We start from the raw sequence: 17,596 nt of genomic DNA on the forward strand, positions 1-17,596 counted from the left end.
ACAGAAAAGCTGATGTGAGTGCTTAAAAAAACCAAAAGTGGAAAACCAGACTGAAAGGTTTTGTTTCAGGAAGGTGGGGTAAGTGGGTGAGGCCCCAGACCTGAGACAACAGCATTATGCTGACATAAAAATGAACCACCCACCCTTCCCAAGGGTTTGGGCTTTTACTGTGGACTTCTGCAGAGTAATTCCCAAACTTCACTTTTCCTACATTTATTTATTTAATTCTTTTAAAACTTAAGGAAAGAAAACAAGTTTTTTTAGCCCTTCTGATTTGGAAAATATTTAATATTTTGATGAGTCAACTCATCCAAGCAACTCATCAAAACGCCTTTTTCTTCTTCTTTCTATTTTTTTTTTTTGCAAGTCTGCAGCTAGCTGGCCAGATTGAGGCAAAATAGTTAACAGTGTGAAGAGGAGAAAGCCTTTCTCATGCTCTTTTTAAAGAGTAGTTAACAGGGCCAGTGTGGTCCAGTGAACAGTGAGCTGAGCTATGGGGGTGACATTCACTGCCAAGGCAAACTTGGGGAAGTTTCTCTCTCTCTCTCTCTCTCTCTCTCCACACACACACACACACACACACACAGTTTCCTGTGCTCCCCATTTGTGAAATGGGGCTAATGACTCAAAGATTATGAAGCATCTTGAGTGTTAAAAGTGCTACATAAAACATGAACAACAGCTCTGGCCCTTGAAAGTCAGAAAACTTTAAAGTCATAGCATATTTCTAATCAGCTAATTCTATCTACGAGATTTTGGCCCTGATCCAGAAATTCCATGGAGGTGTAAGTGCTCTCATGTACTGAGGAATGTATTCTCATGTACTGTACCTCCACTCACTCAGATCTGCCCTGTCCAGTGAGGAAATGGGGAAGGCTGGTTGGTTCATGGAGTTCTACACTGGGGAACTTAAATTGTAATCAAGAGAAAATTAGTGTTTGAAACTTGTGGGACTTAAATGCAAAATGTATTATTTAAATGCCCTATGACTTAGAAGTGCCTATTTGTCTCTGGATTGATTTCTTTGAGAGCCTGAAACATTTTTTTGAATGAGAAGGTATGATGTTTGGAAAAAGAAAAGTGGCATTTGTTCTTAAAATATACTTATAAATAGAAGCCACAATAATTGCTTTATATTGCCCAAGAAGAGCTGTAATGAAATGGACTCCGATAAAGGATGGGCAGGGGCTAGTTTTTCCTCCTCTCACCCTGAAAATAATCCAGCAATAAAAGTACTCTGAGAGATCATTTTGCACTACCCTCTTGGCATGTAAACAGGAACAGCTGGATCTGAAAGGCCCAAGTGGCAAAGATGAGACTTCCATTCACTTCTTGCAGTACTTTAACTGATCAGATGCTTACTACTCTCAAAGACTCAGCATCTGCCTCTGTGGAAGATTCACTGCCAAGCATGTACAGAGTTCACTCCCTGCATCTCTGAGCTGCTGATGCTTTATTCACTTGGGATGAGAAAGCATCGTTTCTAGGCGGCTTCTGCACAGCAATGAGATCTGATATTTAAAAAAATATATATCTTCTAAGCACTCACATTCAACATAACTCATTTCCGCTCAGTGAACAAATTATGGGGGGGAAAGTGGGGGACCCTTAATTAAATACAGAAGCCCAACCATCTAATTCCTCATATTTTTTAGCCAAATCATTACCCCCCCCCAAGACTTCTAAACACAGGAGCTAAAGGGGCCATCACAAAAGGGGCCGTGCCACATCCAGCAGTAATGTGAGCACTGTAGATTGACCCCCAACACTCACTCTCAGTTTCTGATACACCACTCACAACTTTACAGACTTGAAGCTACAGTTTTATCAATGGCTTGCCAGCAAAAATGCACCATCGTTTTTGGCAATTTCCTTATAAAGACTTAGGCAAGACAGTGAAGTGGATTTAAAATGGGGCCTGTTTTCATTAATTGAAACAAAAACAGAACATGCATTCAAGCATCTGATATTTACTTTTAGGGGGGCGGGAGGAGTCATTTTAGTTAAAAGACTCATCTGAGGATTTTTTTAAATGTTCCATGTATATTTCAAGAGTGCTTCCTATAGGAACTTTATCAACTAAAATAAAAAAAAAAGAAAATACCACAATTAAATCAAGGAGAGAGAAGAGAGCATCTAAAACTTAAGATTCTTAGGAAATCTGCTAGAGAAAACAATGAGATAGTGCAACTTGAAATCCCCCCTTTGCATTTTGCAGCCATCCAAGGGTGAAAAATAGTTCACCTTTCAATTACTTACTCTTTACAAAATATCTCACAAAATATTTTGTCACCTATAGAAATTAGCGCCTATACATCAATATAGATTCTTTAATAAATTATTCCATCTGTAAGTAAGTGCCTTCTATCTTTATATAAATGATAATATAGACAATCACAAAAAAAAAATGTAAAGCTTTTCCCATTTGTACCCCTCTTGGTCAAGTTTAAGTACCATGAACCTTTGCGCCTGTGTGTGAACCTGTCTGGAGACAGAATGCTTCCCTTCATGCCAAATCCCATTGAACAAACCCACACTGTTGTTCGGAACCTGATGAAATGGTGGATCTGAAGCAGTCAGGGGGAAAAAAAACAACATGTTCCAGATTGGTTTCAGAAAAGAAGAGAGATGTGCATAGTTGCATGACAGTCAAGGTGTAGCAAATACCAATGTCCTATGACCAAAATTCAGTCCCTGATCCACTATCCAGAAGAATCTATTCAAGGTCTTTGCAGAAGTTTGTGGAACATGGATCAGGTTCTGGAGGATTCTGTCCTGCAAGGCGCGTGGCACTCTGCTTTTCATCTAGGGAACCAGTTAAGGATGAGTTTCATCGAAGTCCACTGCAAACTCCCGCCATATGGATTGGAGCCAGAGTGATGCTCCTTGCAGGATCCTGCGACAACCTTGAGGACCCAGGAATCTCTTCTTAAAGCAATCAATAAACACATGGAGCTGAGCCAAGAAAATGAACTGGCATGGAGTGGAGGCAGAACCATTCATCACCCCTCTCAGACAGCAAGGGCCTCCGTGTCTAAAGTCTGTGTCTACAAATGGCGTGGCAGACACGCTACAAGTCTTTTTTGTTGGTTTGTTTTTATATGGCAAAACGTCTTTTTTTTTCTTTTTCTTTACCCTTTATGACCAAATCAATGTCCTTCATGGCTTCAAACACTTTGTGTTGTACATTCAGAAAAAATTCACATTGACTGCAAGAAACATAAAAGCACCCACCCCCCAAAAAAAAATATCTCCCCAGAAAAAAGCTTCCAAATAATACAGGGTTAAATTTTCTTCTAAATATGCTTCCGTCAGGATCAGAGGTGAAGTGGCTAATTTATAGCTTTTCCTTGGAAGGAACCCAGATGAAAGGCCCAGATTGTTCTTCAATTATGAATTTGCATTGGTTATATATATCTTCTAAAGTATCTCCTTGGACAATAGCTGTAGAAAAGAAATAGATTTTCTGACAAAACAGTTTACATGATCAGATATCCAGGAGTGCATCATTTTGACAGGGCCCCCCCCCTCCAAACCAACATGGAATCCTTTCACAGAAAAGTGACTCCCATAGGGCTGTACATCTAAAGGACACCAGAGCTTCTGGAGATGGGACTTTTGTGGAGTGGGGGGAGAGATGAGGTGGGAGGATTGCATGTTGTTCAACTCCTAGATTGGTTTACTACCTATCTGGCTTCTATTTTATCTAGTGCACCATCTAAAATTAATCTCCAGCTTTGCTAATATAAAGACAATCATCTTTTTTTTTTTTATTCTGCTTGATGACTCAGAAGGGTGATGACCATTTGTTCAACTTAATGCTAGGGAGAGAGAGAGCCCAGGAGCTGCCAAATTCAATATTTTGAGAAACACTGGACAACAGCTGTCACTGCCAGTCCCAGTAGTCAGTGCTGGCACTAGGTTTCTGAAAGCCATGGGCCAAAGCCTTTCACTGGGCCCCCCATCAATCCTTATAGGGCACCAGTCAGTACTGCTGGCACCATATTTCAGGAGTCAGTGATTGCTCCAGCCAGGTGGGCCCTCTGATGGGCACTAGCCTCTGGCCAGCCCCTGACACCATCTCTTGGTGCAACCTGAAATCTGTCTGGAAAAGGCTTATTAAATTCAGGCTGTAGCCCTATACACAATCACCTTGGAGTACATCCCATGGAACTCAGTGGGACTTATTTCTGAGAACATATGCATAGGATTGGGATGGAAGCCTGCATAAACCCTCATGTGGTCTATTTTGGGATTATTACAAAGGGTGGACTTTGGGGGCTTTTTCATCATGCCCTCCCTGCTTTATCTCCCACCTCAACTTTGTTCAACATCTAAGCTGAAGAAGAGTATTAGGGACCTCAAAAATTTGCTCACTGCTTGGGGCACTTTGCAAACTGAAAGGCAGGGTATAAGTCTATAAATAAGTGCTTGAAAATATTACAGTTCATCCTATAGAGCAGGGGTCTTCAAACCCGGGCCCGGGGGCCAGATGCGGCCTGCGGCAATCCTCTGTCCGGCCCCTGGCCAGGCTCTTGTCCCCTGAAAGCCTCTGGCCCACTTGGCCAAACATGACTGGAACTGTGCTCTGGTTGCTTATGGAGGGTGTTCTGAGGGCCAGAGAGGTTCATTTATTCACACATCTAAGTTCCATCTCTAATTTATTTATATACATTTTATATTTAAATTTTTTTTCTGGCCCCCAACACCACGCCAGATATTTGATGAGGCCCTCTGGCCAAAAAGTTTGGGGACCTCTGCTGTAGAGCTTACTCTGATCTAGGGAGCAATGCTTAGGAACTCTCCCAGGTCCTGACAGCCCTCCTGGATTCCCCCTATATTGCTGTCATCTCAGATCCTTTCCAAGGCACCCCACAGCACCCCTACAGGTTGATGACTGGTTGGCAACCTTCAGTCTCGAAAGACTATGGTATAAGCCTACAGCACCCGGTATTCCCAGGCGGTCTCCCATCCAAGTATTAACCAGGCCTGACCCTGCTTAGCTTCCGAGATCAGACGAGATCGGGCATGTGCAGGGTAACAGTTGATGACTGCTGCTGTGTAATTTGTGGAGACGGGGCTGGATCATGCAGCTTCCTTCCTGTGCTTGGGCTGTGGGCTCAGTGCCTGAACTCGCACGCTGCTCCCGTATTAAGTTTCTGGAGGGCAATCCGACCCGTTTTCCCAGGACTCTACTGGAAACAGATCAGACATTCTGCCACACATGGTGAAAACAGAGACTTCCCAAGTGAGGAGTACCTGTAAAATATTCTCCAAATTCTTGTTCTAACTTCATTGCACGGTCATATGTTTTCTTGGCTTGCTCCTCTGTGAGGCGTTTATTCATTTCCCTAGGAACAGAGTTGGAAACCTCCAGTAAAACAAAATCAATCAGCATTTTCATGAGCTCTGTCATGAAGCAAAAATCGGCCCCAACAGGTTGTCATTTTTTAAAAACATGTCCTAATTTTTTCAGCTTCCCTTCCTATGGGAATTGCTGGGCAAAATATGGTCACGTTGTTAGAAACCCCGAAAGTAAAAACTAAGAGGTGGTGGAGAGGGCAAAACACCCGACATATACTCAGTCAGTAGTGTAGCTAGAGGGAGTGCAAAGCACTAAGTTTTGCAGGGAGCCTCACCACGGTGTGCAAGCGGCCCTGCCTCTCCCTCCCCTTCAGAGCCATTCCAGGAGGCAAATGCTTCCAGGTTTTGCTTCCCTGCCCAGAATGGCTCTGAAGGGGAGGGGGTGGGGCATCTTGCACACTGTGGTGAGGCTCCCTGCAAAATTTATTGCTTGGCACCCCCTCTAGGTACACCACTGTGCTCATTAGCATTCTTCTGTGCCCTGCAAGAGGACTAAAATGGTTTCCAGTTAAAAGTCCTTAGGGAAGATCTCTTTTCTCCTTCGTTATAATAGACAGTGGAAATGCGGGAAGAGATCTTTCCTAGGGCAATATGGCCAGGGCTTTATTGGGGCTGAAGTCTTCAAGGGCTTAGTCCCTGAAACATCAGTGCTAGGTGCAACTTTGGAACATGAAAATCAACCGTTTAGTGCCATGAAGCATTGGTTTTGCTTCACCACCGTGAATAACCAGAGCCTGCTCCCACACGCCACACTGGCCGGACTAGGAGTGGGGACACCAGGGGTTCATATTCCCCTTTAGACAAAGGAACTCACTGGGAGACCTTGGTCCTGCCACTATCTCTCAGTCTGACCTATTGCACAGGGTTGTTGTAAGATTAAAGTGGGGGGGGGGGGAGCAGAGGCATTACTAGGGTTTGCATCATCTGATGCAGGAGGCCAGCATGTCACCCTCACAACGGACCTTCTCCCATGCAGTGGGCGGGGCAATGCCCACTGCTGCCCCTGCTGGTTTTTCAGCTATTACTTTTGATTGCATAGAGATATTTCAACACGGCTTGATTCATTACATTCTGATTGAAATTACACATCGAGTGATATATAACATGATGGTATTATTCAAACACACCAAGATTTAAACATTTTTGGCTGGTGGTGGTGTCACCCCTCCTTGTACTCATCACCTGGTCCGACCCACACCCCCTAGCGATGACACTGGGTAGAACCATCACATACCACTATGTAGTACTTCAGTAATGCAGTACATGAACATCCCAAACTCCTTTTAGGAAGTGTAATCAATGCACTGCAAATCAAACCCAGATTTGGGTTTGGGCCAAATGTTGGGCCAAAAGATACAGGGCATCTGGGCCAGGTGTTCTGGGCTCCTTCCCTTCCGGGCAGCGCAGTCAGCAGGTAGACACACTACCTCCTCATTGCAAACTCTGGCTTAAATCACAGGAGCATGCAGAAATGGAATGTACCGAGTAAGCCCCATGTAAGAAATTATGTGCAAGATGATGCATAAAGAATAGGCTCAGAAGGGCATGACAGCACACATTTGCTACAGTTGACCTGGCTCTATGATAAAAGAATCTGCCCATTGAGATTGGGTGTGCATGCAATTCAGTGGACGGGAACGGCTGCAAAGTTATTGCACGTACTCTTGCTTTAGCAGCAAATTGGGTTAGGACTCCCTGATGCCTACTGCAGTGGTTTGGGGAGGGGGGGTTTCTGTAAAATTCTGGATCCAAGAGGGGTGAGACTGAGAGCTAAATTACACCACATCCAAGGGAATTGCATGGTGTAGCTCTTGGTAGAGCTGCGTTACTACAGAGAGCAGGTGAGAGATTGTGTATTTGAATGTGTCTGCACTAGCATGCTTTACACTAGCATGTAAAGAATAAGGCTAGGCTGGAACTCTTTTTCCTGTTATGCTAAGTTGATGGCTTATTTTATTTTGATTCTCAGGAAGTTTTCTATTTAAAGAACAGAGCACTCAGACATGGAATTCCCCCACCTGCCTTAAAAAGTGGAACAAACGTAGTGCTCAGACTATACCACCTGATTCCGGGATGGCATCACTATCTAATCTGCATCGTTAGGGTGGCCTTGCCTGCACTGACAGCATGACCATAGGCCTTGTTCAGATGTCCGTCAAGGGAGAAAGTATGTAGTATCCGGTTGGCCATCTGTACAATGGATTTGCCATTCTTTGCCACACTGGAAAGAGAGGGAGTGGAGACTCTTTTCTGTGGCTCTTACTGTTGCACCACAAGGCAGAAATAAGCCCGGATGATAACAGCTCCATGAAACCGTGCTTAGCTCCTTGCTTTTCTGCACTCACTGAAGCAATAAAGGCCAGTTGTCACATCTTACCATAAGTGAGAATCCATGGGACAAGCCACAATTTGGAGAAGAGCAGATCCAGCAGGTAGCAGAGCAGGGCAGAGTTGAAGGGCCTTGAATACCTCCAAGGAGTCAACCTACTTTAATGATGTCTTGAGTGCTTATGTTCTGCTCCTGGGTCTACCCACCCCACCCAGCCTCCCTGAGTAGTGGAGAGACTTAAAGAGTCTCTCTCTGCCTTGGAACCCAACACTCCATGGTGTCTATTAATTCCTATCTGGTGTGTTGCCTGCAGTGGTACACTGAAGAATTTGAGGCCTTTGAAACAAAGGGAGTTCCTTGATGATGCTTCTGGGAAATCCATTTCAGGGTTCTAAGACTCAATGTCAGGATCTGGTCCAGCATGGCTGGTGTTACTGCCTTTCTGACCTGGGGAGCCCCTCTTCCTTTGGGCTTGAGTCCAGGCCTCTGTCTGAGGCTGCGATTTCAATGGGAATGAAATACGAGAGCACAGGAAGTACCCCTCAATAGTGCTTCCTACACTCATATATATCAGTCATCTCAGAGTCAGGGACTTGTGACTCTTGCTGGGAGATGCACATTTTTCTACTGCGGCAAAAGAACTTGTCCTCTCTTGGAGGGGAGCTGCATTTCCTCCCTTCAGTCAATATTGTCGTACACCAGAAGAAGGAGGACTTGCCCTTCTCTACAAACACACATCGCAATCAAGTCCCACACATGGGAAACGCAAACTCGGTGTGGTATATAATGCTCCTGCTTCTACCTAACAAGGAGGCCCAAGGAGACAGTACTCACATCAATGGTTCCCATGATTTAGGCTTAATGAAGATAGCAATGGGGTACAGTTGTGCAGCTTGTAGTCGCTTGATGGCATTTCCTGATACATCAAGTATACAGTGCTTGCCCTGTGAGAAATAGATGAAGAGGCATTTATTATTGGGGTGTTGATTGTACTACAGCCAAAAAGAGAGGCAGGGCTTCTGAGTCACATCTGTCTAGAACACAATCATCACTGCCCAGGGTGAAAGAAGAGAAGCTTCACGTTGGAACCATCCTTCTGAAGACTTCCTCTGACCCCTTGAAAGGCTTTCATATTCTCGAGTGCCCCACAAAGGGTGTTTTGCTGGACTGTTATCCCTGACATTTTGGGACTAGTTTTAGGGTTGCAAACTTTTGAGTGACTTGTATTTTTATTAGTTTGTACTGGATTTTGTATAAACGTAGAAAATCCCACTGTGGGAGCCAATTTTTGACTTTTAAAAAATCAGAATAAATGCTGTATAAAATAAATAGATGAAATGGCTTCAAAAGGTTTGGTCGTTGCATATGGGTCATTCTGCAAGGTGAGCTTTACTTCTGCATGGCTTTCATTTTTCTGATGGACCAAAGCTCATGATCCATTCCCTCCACCTGCTTTTGTGAAGTCATGCCAGGCTTATTCATACTTCAGACATGTTCATGGAACTGTGCAGCCATCACCAGTGAAGGGCTACTGCCTTCAGACTTTGCTTTTGGCCTTCTTGGAGGCATCTGGCCAGATGTGAGGATGTTGGCCTAGATGACCCCCTGATCCGGCAAAGCTCTTCTTGTACAAAAATTCACTTGGGGCGCAGTCCTAACCCACTTTCTAGCACTGACATAAGGGCAATGCAGCTCGGAGGTAAGGGAACAAACATTGCCTTACTTTGAGGAGGCCTCCGTGACTGCCCCTCCAACTGCAGGATGCAGCACATGCCCCACAGACACAGCTATGCCAGTGCTGGAAAGTTGGTTAGGATTGCATCCTTGGGAGAATATCAGATACAATATCAGGTACAAGGAAGTGTCCCCACTTTTATCATCTGTTCATTTTAAAAAGGAAGCATACTGGTGGATGGCCCAATCCTATGGGCCACTTACAGCAGAAGACTGTGTTGTTTTGTGATGGCACAAACATCATACTGCTGTTGCATGCTATAGAGCCACTGGTAGAAATGCACATGCCAGAACTACCTGGATATGCTGGCAACAGGTAAGGTGGTAGAGGGAGTGGTTTGTGGGAGATCGGGGTGGGGAGTGGGCCAAACCAATGGGTGGCTCAAAGGTAAAAGGGGGAGGATCTCGAAGATAGTCAACTACACCAGATCCCATCCCCATATCCCGGCCTCGATCTGCTCCCTTCCTGTCCTTGGAATTACACCAGCAAAATAGTTGGCTTATGTCCAAAGAGACCTATTGATGACCAGGTGGCCACCTGGGAGGTTAAGTAAAAAAGATTGCTCCCCCCCCATAGCATGTAGTGCATGTTCCAATAGTAGTGCTGCATGTTATGGACTGGTGGGGGATAGGCCTGGGCAGTGAAACAGTTTGGAAAGCAGTGGACAATTCTCTGTTCTGGTACTTTGAAGAAGGACAGGATTAGGGGCATGTACACTTTTGTTGGGAAAAGAAAAGAAAAGAATGCATTCTGATGTCCATCTCACTTCTAACAGCTATTAAAGAGCATTGAAAATACAGTAATTTTTCATTATGAGTATAGGAAAGAGTTCAGTGCCTGATGTTTCCATGTCAGCCTCACTGCCCTACTGCAAAATGAAAACCACAGTGAACAACACCTTGCAGGGATGTTCTGAGGAACAACAAGACACGTTAGAAGTGCCCTTCCATTATTTAAACAATTGGGATATTGACAAGTGCTGATCAGCCTGCTGAAATTGTACCATGTGTAGGCATTGTACAATTCAACTTAAACACAGGTTCAATATTAGTAGCTCGATGATGACTTTATCTGGTTCACTTACTCTTTCTGCCACAAATCTCACGGACTGCACGCTTGTTCCATACAGATTATCATTATATTGCCCGGCCTCTATGAATTTGTGCTCTTGGATGTCCTTTTCCATTTGTTCTCGGGACATGACAAAATGGTAGTCTCTCCCATCCACTTCATAATCACGTTTCGGCCGAGTTGTATCTTAGGGTAACAATAAAGAAAGGGAAAGAAGAGATTTCTGTGAGTCCACCATGACACAAATATATCCAACCCACACAACAATGCTGCAGCAGCCTGGACCTCTATTGTTGTCAGCTCCGTCCTCTAAGATTGTCAAGATCTTTTGTGATATTTGGAAAATTTGTAATGGTTCTCAGTGGTTGCGCTACAACAGCAATTTTCAACCAGTGTGCTGTGGCGCACTGGTGTGCTGTGAACAGCCTGCAAGTGTGCCAGGGGGCTTTGGGGGAGGGTAATTTATTAGTACAGCCATTGGGGATCTGAACATGGTGTGCCCTGTCAAGTGTCAAAACAATGATGGTGTGCCCTGTAAATTTTAGCGCCTTGTCAGTGTGCAGTGAGATGAAAAAGGTTGAAAACCACTGCTTTATAGTTACGTTTCAGTCTGGACTGGAAAGTAATGTGGCAAGAGATGAGTAATTCTCATCTCTGCAGCATCTCTGCATCTCTGCAGCCTAGATTTCTGAGGTGCTTCTAGCCACAATGATCCCTGAGGCTCTATATTTATTTATATATTTATCTATATTTATTTATTTATCTACCTATTTATCCATGGAGTTTTCACCTGAGGTTTTATCTCAGTATGATGAGAAAAGTCCTTTAGAGGAAAAACATCCCTTTACTCAGTGGTTTAAAAATAGACTCGCTTACCTTGTAATGCGAGAGAGTGGCAGCAGACAATCAATCAATCAATCAATCAATCAAACAATCAATCAATCAATCAATCAATCTCCTTCCAGGCACTTAGAACAGCTTAGTTTCAGTTTACTAGGAGGTGAGCAACCCCTCCCAGAAGAATGCAAAGCAGAGGTGATAATCACTTCCGTTTTTCATACTTTTGAGGGAAGAAGGGGGGGGTCACTTGCCTCTGAGTGAAGCTCTTTGAAGCCCCTGGAGAGAGACTGATTGCCTGCCTGCTGCAGGTCTCTTGCATTACAATGGTAACTGAGGTTATTTTTAAACTGCTGAATGAAGGGACTTTTTCATGGATTTCATTTACAATTTTTGGCATCAAGAGATTCTGGGAACAGAACCCCTTCAGACGCCGAGACATAACCTGAATACGACTGATATAAATTAGTAGCATTTGCCGTACAATTTGTGTGGCGAGTAGTTCCTCCCCTTTATATAGGTGTTGTCCTACCTATATATATATAGCACCTACCTACCTACCTACCTACCTACCTACCTCTCTCTCTCTCTCTCTCTCTCTCTCTCTCTGCCTGTACACTGGTGGGAATGCCGGAGGCTTCCTGCAAACACCGTCGCTCTCCTTGCTGCTGGCCAGACCAGTTAAGTCAGTGGGACAGGTGGGGGTGAGGGGAGGGCATAATGGGGTGGGAAGGGGGTGTAACAGGGTAGAGAGGCTGTGGGAAGGGATAGATCCCGTGGCGAGGTCTCACACTGGATTCTATTCCCCTTTCTTGCAGCCTCCCTGTATCGTTTTCCTCGTTGGACTTGCACTACTGAAATTGCTCGTGCAGGTCCCATTGTAGAGCGGGAGGATTGCAGAGCTGTAAGGGGATTTAAATCCCCTTTCACCTCTGAAGTCTCCCAATCCATATCACCTTGTTGGATACACTACACCTTTTTTCCCCCCTCCTTTACTCCTTCCCAGATCGCAGTTTTCCCGTTGCCCTCACCTCTCCCCCTTGCTCTCATTCTATTTTTAAGTTAAACTAGACAAGCATCACAATTCTTCCTTTAGTCCTACTTTGATTTAAATAGCGGCCACTGGGAGCCCCAATCCAGATTAGAATTGTACAGTTGGAGGGGAGCGGCCACCCTTTCCCCTACACCATTTTCCTGCTATGACTTCATTTTCAAGGGCATTCACTGAGCACTTGCTCAAGGCTACTCCTGATCCTTGCTTCCTATGCTCCAGAGCTTTGTCCAGGTCCAAAGAAACAACAAAGTAAGTCTCACAAAGAGGCATCTCAGAATACAAAACTTACGTGGTACACAGGAGCCAAATTTGTCGGGGAATTCAGATATCAAGTCATCATTGATCCGATCTTTCATTGGACCAAGGATAATAACTGGTCTGGTGTAATTGACTGAAATGCAGAAAAAAAGGAATATCTCGATGATGATGAAAGGGGGTAGTTTGTAAATAAAGAGTTATGATGGTTCAGCACCTAAAAATGACTTTTTTTTTTAAGTAGAAATGATTGGGTAAAATAAATCTCTGCAGTCCAAAGGGGATTTTCCAAGGCAAAATCAAAGTTGCTACGTGCAAGCTGACGGCGAGCTGGACACATCTGCTGTTCATAAAACAAAGGAAGTGGGAGCTGACAATGTGAATCCAATTATCCACTGTTAGAGCTAAGCCGTTTTGTTGAGAAATACATGCATCACAGAATGCATGTATTGCCTTTGGGGAATGCCTCATATCATCAAGGTTGGGGACGGGAGGGGAAATCCTCGCAACACAAAAATGCCAACAATTCCCTGCAGGTAGAAAACTGGCACAGAAGACAAAGGGCAGGTGTAAATATTTCCCTCTGCTGTGCTAGATTTCTTCCAGCAGGGAGTGTTTACAAAGGGGAATATTCAACATTTGTTTCCTCCACCTGCAAAATGAAGTGGTACAGTTCACTCTACCATCTCAGGGCCCAATCCTATCCAGTGTTCCAGCACTGATGCAGCCTTGCCAGGCAGGCATACACTGCATCCTGTGGGGGCAAAGCAGTCATGGAGGCCTCATCAAGAGAAGGAAATGTTTGTTCCCTTACCTTAGGGCTGCATTGCGGCTGCATCAGTGCTGGAAAGTTGCATAGGATTGGGCCCTCAGATTCTTATCTCCTTCTGCTGCAAGTATGGACCAGGCCTTAGTCTGACTAACTCACATTTAGCACGTGGCTGGGCAGAGCTGGTCAAAGGCAAGCAACTGTGATTCATATTTGACGAATGTGGAATGCTTAGACTGAGAAATAAGCAATTAGCACAAGACCAGTTGCAGCAGAAAATTCTTTTACTTGCAGTTTTTGGGGGCCAGGAGGTTGTGTCAGCAGCACTCTGAGGCTCAGAGAGATACAACTTGCCTGCAGATCTGGCAAGTAAATGCACAGGATTGCAGCCTTTTTGCTGTGGCTGTCATTAAACATTTGGGATTCAAGTCAGAGACCGTTGCCAAACTACTGCAAATCTCCCTGCGAGCAGATCCAATCTATCCTCTGTCTGCCTCCATAATAGAACATCCAGCTTTGCTTACTTTCCTGCCTTGTAACAGGTTCGTAGGAGAGAATGCAGTCCTCTTGTCCTCCTAGTAAGAGAAGAAAAGAAACAAAAAAAAGTCAACATGGACAAATGATACGCTGGAAAATCACTGGGAGAGAGTCGATTAAGCTCTTTTAAACCCAGACCATTCCCAAATGCTTCCAGAATTCTGCAGCAGTTCAAACTGTCAAGTCATTCCCTTTTACAATTATTCAGTTGTGGTAGCAAAGCTTCCTTGTTAATTCCCAGTGGCCTGGCCAATAGGAATGAGGTAGAAAATGAAATGGTTCATTTATTGCTTGGCGGCATCTATTAAATCAGCTATCTCATGAAATTTCACATCCAAAATGCTTGGATGTGTGTGATCAGAACAGGCACTAAGAAATACAAAAACACTCTACTGAGCATCAAGGTGAATTTTGTTGACTTTTGAATCAGAAATCAGTGTGGGACATTCAGTTTATCTAGAAATTTAATGGTAATTAGCACATGGGAACCTGTGTCTCTATCTAAACTTGTGCAGAGCAGTGGGGAGGGAATACTATTTGAGCTGGGGACAACTATAAGTATACAAGTCAGAAAATGGAGAGCCTTGCAGGCACACAAGCTCCAAATGAGCATTGGGGCTCATTCACACCTGAAGCACTTCTGGATTTGTCTTGCACTTTGTAGAGGTTATTTTATTAAAACAAGAAGCTGCCTTATGGTGTCAAGCCACTGGGTGATCTGGCTACGTAGTAGATGGATCTTTCCTAGACCAAATCCAGGGATTGAACTGGAACCTTCTGCATACAAAACATGTGCTTAGTCACTGAACTATAGCCCCTTCTCCTTAGCTCAGCCATATGAACATGAACACGACAGCTGATTTGCAAATCAGCAGAAATAAGAGCTGATGTCATGTAGCGGCCACAAGCAGGAATTGTGAAAGAGGAAGTGCATGATTAAAAAAAACCCACCAGACTCAAGAAATCACTAGTGGCTTTAGGTAAGCTGCTATTCTCTCAGATATTGGCCTCAAAGAGGAGATAATCAGGCCTGTTGGTCAAGCTAAATGTGATATGGGGCTTCTGTGGTTGAAACGCTCCAATTAGTTTGTATCAGCAAGCAGAAGTGCAGCTGATTCAGTTCAGGGCCACGGCATGCAATAGGAGGTTTAACCCTTTGACTCTGCACCAGTTCCTCCACTTTCCAGTTCCATCAGTGATTTTCACATCTCCTAAGGCCACCCTGGCCACAGTGCAGGGGAAAAGGTTAGAATCTCTTTTCCCGTGTCTCAATGCAAACTGGAACTTCCCCCCTCCAGCATGATTGGTTTCGGAAAAAGAAGACAAGATTGGGAGTTCCAGTCATGGAATGTCCACATCACATCTCGCTTGACACTGTTCATATCGTGTGGGGGACAACAGCAAGATGTTGTATTGGTTTCAGGATACCAGACCAGTTTGCATGGTTTTTTTTTTTTTTTCCAAAATCAAATTTCTAGCCCTTAGGGTTGTTGAAATATGCTTGACAACATGTGCAAAATGCCTGGTGCCATTTCAAAAGCCAGAAGCTTCTGAAGTGTCATCTCCTTGCCCTGTCCCATGACTAGCAAAAGGGATTAAATTATGCAAAATGATAACAACTGCAGCATAAATTATGTACAATAAGAGGAATCCTGCAAAGTGGTTTCATTTACAGAGACCAAAGTGAAAAGGTTCAGCTGTTTTTGAACAGAATGTTTTCGCATTGCCAGATAACCATGCACCATAGTTTGGGAGATCCCCGAGTTCAGTGGTGGAGCAGAAGGTGCCAAGTCAATCCCTGGCATTTCCAGTTAAAATATCTAAGGGAGTAGGACAAGGAAAGACCTTGGCTTGAGACTTTGTGAGAGCTGCCTCCAACAAGGCCAGTGAAGGACTCAGTGGCTTGACTCAACATTAGATAGATTTCTATGTTCATAGGGGCATTTGCAGGTTCTGGAGATATGAGGCTCAACAGTAAAGCCAGCACCGTAACTAGGGCGGAGCCTGAGGTGCACCTGCCCCAGGTGTTTCACCAAATGGGGGGCACATGACTACCCCTCCAGGCTCCGCCCTAATGGAGAAGGTGCTAGTGGCTTTGCACACCCCTTCCTTCTCTTCTGGAGGCTGGTAACACAAAACCACCAGGACCTTCTCCACAGGGGAGAATCTGGATGCGACTGTCTTGCGCTGCTTGCTGTACTCCCACACTTCATGGAGGCTCCCAACTTCCATGGAGAAGGAACAGGGTGCACAAAGTGGCCAGAAGAAGCACCCCCTCCTCTGGGGAGAAACTGGAAGTGACATCACAACCTTACATGATGTCACAATGTCACTGCCCCCTATTGCACATGTAGCTTGGCCCTAAATTAGGTTACAGTTAAGAATATAAGAGTCCCGCTGGATCAGGCCAAGATCAAAGTGCCATGCCTCCTTGGTTGGCATAGGACAAGTGGCAATTGTTTTTGAAATGCAAGTTTCTATCTTTTGCAAATGACCTAAGCCTCTAGTCACTGATTTCCAAGTCAAATCATGCAAGTTAAGACTACGTCAGTGTCATCTGTCCAAAACATCTCGTTTAGCTGAAAGACAATATCACTGTTATATCTATTAGCAGAGGGTATTAAAAGCCTATAACCATGAAGTCTGTGCCCCATGGTTACTCTGGCATCCATGAAGGCAAATCCTCGGTGCTTGGTGCACATACACACAGTTTGCTCCACAAATGGCTTGAAGAAGTCAACCAGCAGATAAGAAATGGGAAGGGTGGCAACAGTGTTTGCTTTAGAAATACAGCTGCATTGTTATCCAGTAGCCATTCATTTCAGTGGGGCTGAGGCAGGAGACTGCCCACGCTGGACTGGGCCAGACACATTTCGCCTTGGAATTACAAATAGGGCTAGAATTTTAGATACAAGAAGAAAGGTTTATATACTCTGATGGTAAACCAGTGGCATAGCTAGAGGGGGTGCAAAGCACTACGTTTTACAGGGAGCCTCACCACAACGCCTCCGTTTTGCTCCCACCGCCTGGAATGGCTCTGAAGGGGAGGAGAAGGGGCCCCTTGCATGATGCAGTGAGGCTCCCTGCAAAACTTAGTACTTTGTACCCCCTCTAGCTATGCCACTGTTGTAAACACATTGTTTAAAGGGGACAAATCTCCTCTTACCCCGAGGAGACCTCCAGCAGCCGAAAATTGCCTGTGGGGTACAGAAGTAGCTGCACCAGCACCATGCAGGGATTTAGACAGGGCTGGGCTGTAAGCCTGGAGGTACATTCAGGAGAGGGTAGGGCCATCAATGATGCTAAGAATGCCAAGAGCAGGAAATGAAAAGAGCGCAGCGTGACATAGGCATTGGGGGGTATCTATGAGACATTCCTGCAGCAGCTCCAGCTTCAATGGACAAGCCAACTGGGAAATTAAATGCAAATACTGAGATTTCAGTACTGGGACTGTATCATGTATATAACCCACTAAGTCAAGATGGGATTTTGGCCAGCAGCTTCCAGAGCTTATAAAAAGAAGCAGACAAATTCCATTAATGGCTATTAACTATGATAGCTGATGGAGCCTCTTTGACGCCAGGGAAAGCAAGAAGGGAGGGCTGTGGCCATCATGTCCTGCTTGGATGTGTCTATGCACCATGT

At 44.7% G+C, this 17,596-nt stretch overlaps 1 protein-coding gene and 1 pseudogene across 6 annotated transcripts in view; both read right to left on the reverse strand.

Moving 5' to 3' along the window:
• Nucleotides 1–3,337: 3,337 nt before the first annotated feature.
• The window catches only part of DLG2 (discs large MAGUK scaffold protein 2), a 1,048,787-nt gene continuing 1,034,528 nt past the window's right edge, over nt 3,338–17,596 (reverse strand). For all 6 annotated transcript variants that reach the window (XM_066618862.1, XM_066618867.1, XM_066618866.1 and 3 more), the window contains 6 exons: nt 13,939–13,989; nt 12,680–12,781; nt 10,513–10,685; nt 8,528–8,637; nt 5,260–5,351; nt 3,338–3,444 (listed from right to left, as the gene is read on the reverse strand). In XM_066618862.1, the coding sequence (XP_066474959.1) occupies nt 3,338–3,444; nt 5,260–5,351; nt 8,528–8,637; nt 10,513–10,685; nt 12,680–12,781; nt 13,939–13,989 (635 nt within the window). The remainder of the gene's footprint in view (nt 3,445–5,259; nt 5,352–8,527; nt 8,638–10,512; nt 10,686–12,679; nt 12,782–13,938; nt 13,990–17,596) is intronic.
• LOC136646957 (5S ribosomal RNA) lies at nt 4,936–5,052 on the reverse strand (annotated as a pseudogene).

This window comes from Tiliqua scincoides, chromosome 3 (assembly GCF_035046505.1).
Source record: "Tiliqua scincoides isolate rTilSci1 chromosome 3, rTilSci1.hap2, whole genome shotgun sequence".
Lineage (NCBI taxonomy): Eukaryota > Metazoa > Chordata > Lepidosauria > Squamata > Scincidae > Tiliqua > Tiliqua scincoides.